Source organism: Gadus morhua, chromosome 13, assembly GCF_902167405.1.
Source record: "Gadus morhua chromosome 13, gadMor3.0, whole genome shotgun sequence".
NCBI lineage: Eukaryota > Metazoa > Chordata > Actinopteri > Gadiformes > Gadidae > Gadus > Gadus morhua.
Genome location: NC_044060.1, coordinates 1,262,486 through 1,272,485, shown reverse-complemented (window position 1 = coordinate 1,272,485; position 10,000 = coordinate 1,262,486). Strand labels below are relative to the sequence as shown.

Genomic DNA, 10,000 nt, shown 5'->3' with positions numbered 1-10,000 from the left:
AATAAAAGAGATTATGTTCAGGGGAATGAATTTTATGTTAATGTGAATGTAAATGTGATGTGTGTAAGGTTGGAGAGGGGATTAGGGCCCCGTCCACATGGAGCCGAAACGGCCGAAAACGATCCGGTTTCGTTTTATGCGGTTCAGGAACATCTTTGAAAGACGGAGTCATACTGAAACCGCATCGAGCTGTAGAAACGCTGTAGTAAGTGTTCAAGGCGCTGGTTCTCCACAGAAAAAAGTGGAGCGCATCAAGGCTGCGCGCTGTACACAAACATTCAGTCACGAGGAGATTCAACCTTTTCAATTTAGCAGAAATACTTTTAAATGTACAGTTAGTAATCACATTTATCAAGGGGCTTTATTTAAAGCAAAAGAAGAATACAAATAAAATAACAAAAAAGCTGTTGGGGCTAATGACGTCATCGTTTGCGTTTCAGGCGTCCACACGAATCCTAACAGCAAACCGCATAGGTCCGGATAGATTTGAAACCACCCTCGGACATGGTTTCAGAAATGTGCAGTTTGGGGCACCGGATGCGCCGGCGGTGTTTGGTGGACGGATTGAAAAACTTAATGACCATCGTCATGAGAGTGAATATGAAGGGAGTCCACATGTTTAACAGTGAATATGAACCCCAGTGAGCATGCGGCGGTCAGTGTGTTTGGGACTGGGGGGCTACCAGAGGCAGACAGAGCATGGGAGGGGAAACTGAGCTGGAGAGAAGTCTTTATTGGGCGACAATTAATGTGTTGTCGGGGCAATTAAGCCTTTCAATATTTAATTAATCACACACTTTGCAGCATTAATAATTCACAGCTCAAAGCGGCCTGATATATCTCTTAAACATCTTCTCTAGAGCTACCCAACAGCTAAAATATTATTTTATTACATTGATTGAGCGCTACACAACGTTAGCACGACGCAGCGTAGCGCTACACGACGTTACTGCTACACGACGTTAGCGCTACACGATGTTAGCGCTACACAACGTTAGCGTTACACGACGTTAGCGTTACACGTCGTTAGCGCTACACGACGTTAGCGTTACACGACGTTAGCGCTACACGAAGTTAGCGCTACACGACGTTAGCGCTAAACGACTTTAGCGCTACACGACGTTAGCGCTACACGATGTTAGCGTTACACGTCGTCAGCGCTACACGATGTTAGCGCTAAACAACGTTAGCGCTACACGATGTTAGCGCTACACGACGTTAGCGCTAAACGATGTTAGCGTTACACGGCGTTAGCGCTACACAACGTTAGCATAAACTATGTTAGCGTTACACGACGTTAGCGCTACATGACGTTAGCGCTACACGACGTGACTGCTACACGACGTTAGCGCTACACGACGTTAGCGCTACACAACGTTACTGCTACACGACGTTAGCGCTACACGACGTTAGCGCTACACGACTTTAGCGCTACACGACGTTAGCGCTACACGATGTTAGCGTTACACGTCGTCAGCGCTACACGATGTTAGCGCTAAACGACGTTAGCGCTACACGATGTCAGCGCTACACAACGTTAGCGCTACACGACGTTAGCGTTACACAACGTTAGCGCTTCACGACGTTACTGCTACACGACGTTAGCGCTACACGACGTTAGCGCTACACGACGTTAGCGCTACACGACGTCAGCGCTACACGACGTTAGCGCTACACGACGTTAGCGCTACACGACGTTAGCGCTACACGACGTTAGCGCTACACGACGTTAGCGCTACACGACGTTAGCGACGAGGTTGGCGCTACAAGAGGTTATCGTGCGAGAGAGCGTAGCGTGCCGCCGCGTAGCTCGAGGCAGCGCACTGCCACGCGGCCCAAAGGACTGACCGAAGACGATGAGGCGGGTGTGCGTGTCGGTGGAGCCCAGCGGGTTCTGGGCGGTGCAGCGGTACATGGAGCCGTTGAGCTCGGCCGGGACGCGCTCCAGGATCAGCTCCTTCCCCTCCCGCTCAGCACTGCCGTCCAGCAGCCGGCCGCCCACCCGGGTCCAGGTGTAGAGAGGCTCAGGGAACACCTCGTTCTGCATGGAGGGAGGGAGGGAGGGAGGGAGGGAGGGAGAGAGAGGGAGAGAGAGAGAGAGAGAGAGAGAGAGAGACCGGTTGAGAGAAAGAACAGGCGAGGGAGAAAGGGAGGAAGATGAGAGGGTGAAGTTGAAAGTGAGGGAGGAACACCCAGGGAGAGGGAGAAGAGAGGAAGTGCGATGACAGACCGAGAGGTAGATTCAGAGGGTGAGAGTCAGTGGGCGAGAGACAGGGAATCGGAGCGAGAGAGAGAGAGAGAGAGAGAGAGAGAGAGAGAGAGAGGGAGAGGGAGGGGATAAAGCATTCGTTTCAGAGAACTGAGAGAGGAACATAAATAATCCAAGCTCCAATTTTGCCAGTAACACAGAGTTAACAGAATGCATTAATAATCACAGCCACACTTTACAACAGCCTCATGCCCTCACTTCAATGGAGCCTCTGGAGAGAGACTTCTCATTCCGCCTTTAAAGTACAATGCTGCCTAAAAAGGCCCTTCTTTCATACAATGGGACACCAGAAAGTGCCGGCAAATTACACATTTTTAAACGGAAGTCATCTGCACTTTAATTTCCACTTACCCAGATTCACACACATGCACATACATGCACATCGGGTTACTAAGAGCAGGTATACACACAGCGCGTTAAATAACAAAGCCCCGTCGTGTATCATCTGTGAATCCACTTAAGGAACTCTGTGTTGTGCGTGCGCTGTTATTTTGAAGGCTGTTTAGGGGACAGTGTGCCGGTCACTAATGTGGTGATGTAATCAGTCTCACTCTATTTCCAGTGTGATTAATATTGCATCCAGCTCCCGTTGGGTGCGGACAGGAAATTATCCCTAAGCACTAAACCAAAACATTTGGTTTAGTTTTAACAGATATAGAGTGCGTTAATAATCATGTATATATTTGTACCTCTACCTCAATGTATTTGCATTCTTTCAGATTGAATAACGGTTTATCAAGCACATTAGTGCTTGATCAAAACTGGCTTTCATAAATATAATATCATAGCTTTATAAAAGGTCAGACTAAAAATAGGCAAACAAATGTATTACAATGGTAAAGAAGGTAACTAGTACACTCTGCACAGTATGCAGTGAAGTACCAACTAGTACACTAGTTTAAATAATAAAAATCTAAATGTTAGTTAGGCCCTAGACTAGTGTGAGCATTGTAACTGAAGTATTCAATCATAAGTTAGTGAGAGTATACTAAAGTATTATACACTAGTGTCATTATGTACACTAAAGTATTAACTAGTATACTAGTGTCATTATGCACACTAAAGTATTAACTAGTACACTAGTGTCATTATGTACACTAAAGTATTAACTAGTGTCATTATGTATACTAAAGCATTAACTAGTACACCAGTGTGAGGACTCTCTGAAGCAGCGACGGGTACAGCGACATTGTTAGTAGACATTGAACTAGTCTAGTGAGTTCCACAAACACAGTATGGTGGTGATGAGTTGGGTTGGTTTAGCCACACACAGGTGAAGGTCACGTTGGGATGAAAGAACACACTGAAAGGTACATAATCAACCTTTCTGTATTATATCCTCCGCCATCAGACCCAACAGGTCCTCCTTTGTCATGGTCTGGAGGTGCATGACAGAGACCCGACCAGAAGGCCAATCAGATCGCGGCCACATGGGGCTGCTGTGCACTGATTACCTGGAGGGGATAATAGTATCTTTCTTTCAAATCGTCCAACGAGAGACACGGAGAGAGGGAGGAGATGCAGCATGCGGTGAGACACTCATCTGATCTACGGGTGAAACCCCAGAGCCGCGGCCCGCTGGCAGGTCAGGGAGCTCCGCTTCATGGTCCTTCTCCACACACACGCGCGCCGGCACGCACACACACACACACGTGCAGGAACGCACACGCACACACACAGACACGCACGGGCACGCACACTCATCAGGGTTGGATCAGCCGATCAGCCGAAAGCTGCAGTCAAGCCTGTTTATAATAACCATTCGGATCTCCGTCACCGACACATTTCCAATTGACTACCTCTGTACTATTTCTAAATATTGAGTTTCTAGACTTTTCTGTTCCAAAGCGCCCTGAAACAAGTCGTTAAAGAACAGAATGGGTCTGGGCATGTTGCACTGTGCCTTCAGCTAGGGCGAGGACGCTGCGGTAAACCACTGCCTGTTAGTGTACGAGTCGACCACCCCAGCCACTAGACTACACCGGCTCTATTTATGGGACAGAAAAACATCTGGGAGAAAGTCTTTGGTCTGGAGAACAAAGCCCCCCCCCCCCCTCAACAAACCCTAACCTCACAAAAAACAGGCCAAGCGCTTTGCTTATTGATCGCTGTTTGAAGCAGCATTGAGTGAGGTCTAACAAAAGGCTCAGATGAGGATTAGCTCTCCTATCTCCCCCCGTTGGAGGGTCCAATGTGTCGCTGCAGATATCAGCCGACAGCAGCCCTTCATGCTGTAGACAACATGGGTCTTAATAGCTGGGAGCATGAAGAAGACAATGATGACGTTAACTTTATTGTTATTATTTTGCAATCTCCTCTCTCTCTCTCTCACTTGACTCTCTCTTGCTTCACTCTCCTCTCGTTCTCCATCTCTGCTATACCCTTTCTCTGCATCTTTCTCCTGGCATCTCTCTCCCTCTCCCTCTCTCTCTCTCTCTCTCTCTGCCCTGGGTTAGGCTAGTCTAGTCTAGGCTAAGCTAGTATGTGCTTCACACCTGTTGACTCAGAATAAGAGGCACAGGCAAGGTGATTTAACCGAGGAACTCCTCCCAGAGAACTCCCTTAAACAAACTAACGTTTTTTTGTTTGATGTGATCCATTTGGCATTTAATATTAATAAAAGCCCACAGGCTATACCAAGGCAAGCAGTGAAAGAATCCTGAAAAGGTGGATGCATATATCGGGACCATTTCACAACCTCTACTCTTACAACAAAACATCTCAATGTGTCCATTTAAAAGTTAAGAAGGTAAACTCATTTCAACAGAGCTGGAGACACTCATAAAATATACAACCAGAAATAAAAGGTATTTGGCCCCAAACTGAAGCCAATGATGTCCACGGTACGTTTATTGCCTCTGTTCCTTGCCTCTGGTACAGAGTAAGTGAGGGAACAACAATTTGTACAAGATACATTAAAACATACCTTCAGTTCAATTGAGCTATCTTCTTAGGGCACTAACTCCACCTCTCAAAGGTGTCTCTGATTCTCAGATAGTTTGATTTCGTCTAAATGTCCTGTTCTTGTGTCGTTAAACCCTTTGTGTTGCAGCGTTGCCCACAAAGCGCTCCACGCAGAGCGTTGGAGGGATTGAATGGTCAGTATACCGGCTGACAGTCGCACTGACTCATGAGGGGCGGCCGCCCCCCCGCCCGCCTCGGACGGACCCCCGGCTCTGTGGGTTCTCACGGACCCCCATGCACTTACCCCAGAGGCTCCTACCTGGAATCCCTGCACAGTGATGCGCACCGTGTCCCCTACCTTAGCCCTGCTGGGCGACATCAGCAGCTTAGGGCCCTTGGGGGCCGCTGTCAGAAACAGAGAAGAACAAACATGGAGGACGGTTATCTTGGTGATCAGGATGGATGGCAGAGCTCAGCTCGGCCGGTGAACATGGTCGTAGCATCAGGGTCATTCGATGTGCTCCTCGGAAACTGCTCTGGAGACGGTTCCAGGTCATTAGCAGGTTCTCAGAGATGCTGACATGTTCGGCTGCCGACACTGGGGATCGAACCTGGTACCTTATGCCCGGGAACCGAAAGCCCTTACCCCTTTAATATCGTGAAAGGGGTAAAATCGCTTAGTAAGCTCGTTTTTTTCTGCGTGTTCAAAGTCCCCAAGCTAACAGGCTGCTATCTAGTTGGAAACATTTGCCTGGTTTGCAGAACTTGTTTTGTGGCAGAACCGGCCGTATGCTCAAAGGATTGTGGAGCGGTGTTGGGCGAGGCGAGCCCCCCGGCTGGGCGATCACTCTGTGTTGTGACTGATCTGCATCTGATTAGCATGGACTCCCACCCCTGGTGAACGCATCCAGCGGTGGTATCACACAGCCACAGGGGTCACCACTAATTCTCTTTACTGAATGGCTTGTAAAGCAACACCACTGCAAGACGTTTTGGCACAGCCGTGGTGGCGGGGGAGTCGGCGGTTCGATGCCGAACCTAAACGCATGCTTTGACAGCGTTTTGTGTGAGTGTGAACACAGCCGACGTCGCTCTACATATCCCGGCGCACCTCTCCCCACGTCCGACGGCTGCATAGAATTAACAGGCGTGGATGTAGTTTGGTTTATGCTGCTCTCCGTGTGTACAGCCCGTGCCTGGGGAGGCACTTTAACACAAAGAACGCGTTCGCCCACTCACTCCCAGCCTCACCTCCGCCCGACACTTATGGTAATGTGCTCACAACATTCTATGCAAAAAATGGTCCGGTTTTCATGCTCCGAAGATGCATCCCGTATTTCCCCCGGCTCAGACCTCAGCCCGCTGATTGTTATGTTCATTTTAATGTTCTGTGATAAAAACAATTTCCTGTCCATTGTAGGTCAACGCGGGTGGGGGGTGGGGGGGGGGGGGGGGGGTTTGTGCGTGGTCGCGATGTCGACGCGGTGGTAACACATCCCTTCGATTTTTTTCCGTCTCTAAAGCGAAGAGACCGTCTGCAGGCCGCCGCCCCCACAGAAGGAGAGCAGTAAACACAGAGAGAGAGGGACTCATTACTGGGGGGGGGGGGGAGCAGCGCGCGGTGGGGGGGGTGCGGACATGCAGATAACAACCACTCAGCCAGATAATCCCCCCGTCCTGGGGAAGCCGGCCCCCCCCCCAGACACTGCTCACTCGCTCTGTAAAACAATGGCCGCCCCGGTGGGCTGGGGGGGGGGATCTCATTGGCAGTGATACAGCGGGGCGGGGGGGGGGGGGGGGGAGGGGGTGCAGGTGATTGTCCAGTGCACCTGGCCTCAGGGAGCAGCAGGACTGCTTTGCATAATGTTGCATAACAACGCTGAAACAATGGACGGACGACGGAGATGGGACAGAGTCACGGACACAGGGTCTTTGGGGTTGGGGGGGGGGGGCAACGTGGTTTATGATGGACGGACGGACAGGCGTGCAGACGGCCAGGCAGAATGCATTAGTCATTACAGGGAGGAGATCCTTGATCTGCCGAGGGCCGCGCAGGACGCACCATCACCCAGACATCGCTGTCCTCAGGAACATTCTCTGGGATTTGTGTTCATAAAATAAATTGCCTTTCCAGAAGAGCGCCTCAAAGGTAGCGTTGTTCTACACACGAGGTAAACCCTGAAGGCTTCGCAGACAATGAGGTCCAAGTTAAGGGCTCCCCATCAATAACTCTGCTGGGGCATCCACCTTTAAAGCGTTCCAATTAATTTGGTTAAAACTCTCCGCATAAATCAGGAGGCCGTTGTTCTCATTGATGAGCTAAAGGATAAATACGCATATGGACGAACAACCGCCGCTTCCAGCCATTAATCAGCTAGCACGTCGACTGTGGCTAATGAAGTAGAGCTAGCCGCCGGCTAACGCTACAGCGGCATCACGCTAATGGATCAGCACTTCCTCGTGTCAAATCCCTAAAGGAGTGAACACGGTCACTGAGCATCAAATCACACGGGCTCCTGACTGGAGTACCACGTGACCAGTCGATTTACTGGAGAACCCGACCGTATATGGAGGTACCTCAACATGATGGGGTACCTCCATATACGGGCCTTTCGTAGGGAAATATTGTCTTTTGGTCCAATCAGGGTTCAGCCAGTCGTGTTCCGTTATTTGATTAAATAAACGCTAAACACAGACATGACCATCCCTTTCCGAATGAGACCAGGCAATGGGGATATCCATTAGGTTAGCTCCACCCCTAAGCTATAACAAGTTATTCTAAATAAATGTAAACCAATACCAACAAGCCAGAACGCACACCTAAGGGGAACCAACACCCATATATGGTCGTATCCCCTTAGGTTAAAGAAGATGTATAAAGTATATGCATACATAAAATATATTGACGATAGTCAAACTTCATCCAGCTCATCCAAAGAACTGGCGAAACGTTCTAGGGACCAACTTCAGGTGCTGACCAGTAAGAAGTAAAGACTAAACGCAGACACACTGACACCTGGCAGCGCTGTCAGTCCGTCCGGAGCCAGGGTGTGGAGGCACTAAACCCACGCGCTCACTCCACCACAACAGAAAGGGGGTATTTTTAACCGTGGGATTAATGTCGTCACAGGAAGCTGGCAGGGCTCAGGGGATCAGGCAGGGAGGGGGGGGGGGGCTGGTTGATTTCTGGGCCAGACTCCAACAGCGACAGTTGGCTTCCCTCCGTCAACTCCTTCTGATTAGGATGAGGTGAGAGAGAGAGAGAGAGAGAGAGAGAGAGAGAGAGAGAGAGAGAGAGAGAGAGAGAGAGAGAGAGAGAGAGCGAGAGAGAGAGAGACACAGAGAGAGAGAGAGAGGGAGAGAGAGAGAGGTAGAGATAGAGTTAGAGAGAGAGAGGTAGAAAGAGAGAGAGAGGTAGACAGAGAGAGAAAGAGAGAGAGAGAGAGAGAGAGAGAGAGAGAGAGAGAGAGAGAGAGAGAGAGAGAGAGAGAGAGAGAGAGAGAGAGAGAGAGAGACGTAGAGAGAGGTAGAGTTAGAGATAGAGGTAGACAGACCCTAACCCCCAATGATGAACTCAATTCGGCCTCTATGGGTTAAACAAGTTGCCATTGCATGTGCACCTGTAAGTGGCAGTTTGGGATCCAGGTAACGTCAATCAAACATCGTGGCTACGACCCCCATCCCAGTGTAGTCGGTGGAGCTGGAGAAATCCTGACCCCACCCCCCCCCCCCTCTCCCCGTCTATAATGCTTTTCCAACCTGCCAAGGTTGGCGGGGACTAGCTCAAAGAGGGTTTTCCTTTAAGGGTTGGTTTGACCTTAAAGGCCGGGTAGGCAGGTCATTATAAGATGTGCCCTGACAATTAAAAGTCAGAATCCGGTCTCTGTGGCTGTCCCAGGCCTGTAATACACCTGTCAATCATTTCAACCGTCCCAGATGATCGGATTGGAAGGCTGACCTGTCAGTCACCCTTCCTACGGTGCGCTGGTGGCACTCTGCACCCGCTGCACCCGTCTGAGGAGGGAGGGGGAGGAGGGGAGGAGGGGGAGGGGGCGGGGGAGGGAGAAGGTAGGGGGGAGGTAAGGAGGAGGAAGGGGGAAGGGAGGAGGGAGGGAGGAGGGAGGAGGAAAGGGGAAGGGAGGGAGGAGGAGGGAGGAGGGAGGGAGGGAGCAAGAGGGAAGGAGGGAGGAGGGAGGAGGAGGAGGGAGGGAGGGAGGGAGGAGGGAGGGAGGAGGAGGGAGGAGGGAGGAGGGAGGAGGAGGAGGGAGGAGGAGGAGGGAGGGAGGAGGAGGGAGGAGGGAGGGAGGAGGAGGGAGGGAGGAGGGAGGGAGGAGGAGGGAGGAGGGAGGAGGAGGAGGGAGGAGGAGGAGGGAGGAGGGAGGAGGGAGGAGGAGGGAGGAGGAGGAGGGAGGAGGAGGAGGGAGGAGGGGGAGGGAGGGAGGAGGAGGGAGGAGGGAGGAGGAGGGAGGAGGGAGGAGGAGGGAGGAGGGAGGAGGAGGAGGAGGGAGGAGGAGGGAGGAGGGGGAGGGAGGGAGGAGGAGGGAGGAGGGAGGAGGGAGGAGGAGGAGGGAGGAGGGAGGAGGAGGAGGGAGGGAGGAGGAGGGAGGAGGGAGGGAGGAGGAGGAGGGAGGGAGGAGGAGGAGGAGGGAGGAGGAGGAGGGAGGAGGAGGAGGGAGGGAGGAGGAGGGAGGAGGAGGAGGGAGGAGGAGGAGGAGGGAGGAGGAGGGATCCAGGTCACAGGCAGGTCTCCGCCCTGCAGCAGGGAGCGGGGGGGGGGTGAGGGAGGGATGGAGCCCCAGGTGCACCGAGATAACACAACACAGGTAC

General features: G+C 51.4%; 1 protein-coding gene across 2 annotated transcripts in view; it reads right to left on the bottom strand.

The window, feature by feature from the left end:
- LOC115557508 (immunoglobulin superfamily member 21) overlaps positions 1-10,000 on the bottom strand; it is a 46,097-nt gene that overhangs the window by 12,110 nt on the left and 23,987 nt on the right. Inside the window, exons 3-4 of one of the 2 annotated variants that reach the window (XM_030375380.1) lie at positions 5,478-5,578; positions 1,849-2,041 (exon numbers count right to left, since the gene is read on the bottom strand). In XM_030375380.1, coding sequence (XP_030231240.1) covers positions 1,849-2,041; positions 5,478-5,578 — 294 coding nt within the window. The remainder of the gene's footprint in view (positions 1-1,848; positions 2,042-5,477; positions 5,579-10,000) is intronic. The other variant, XM_030375381.1, reaches the window with a different exon arrangement.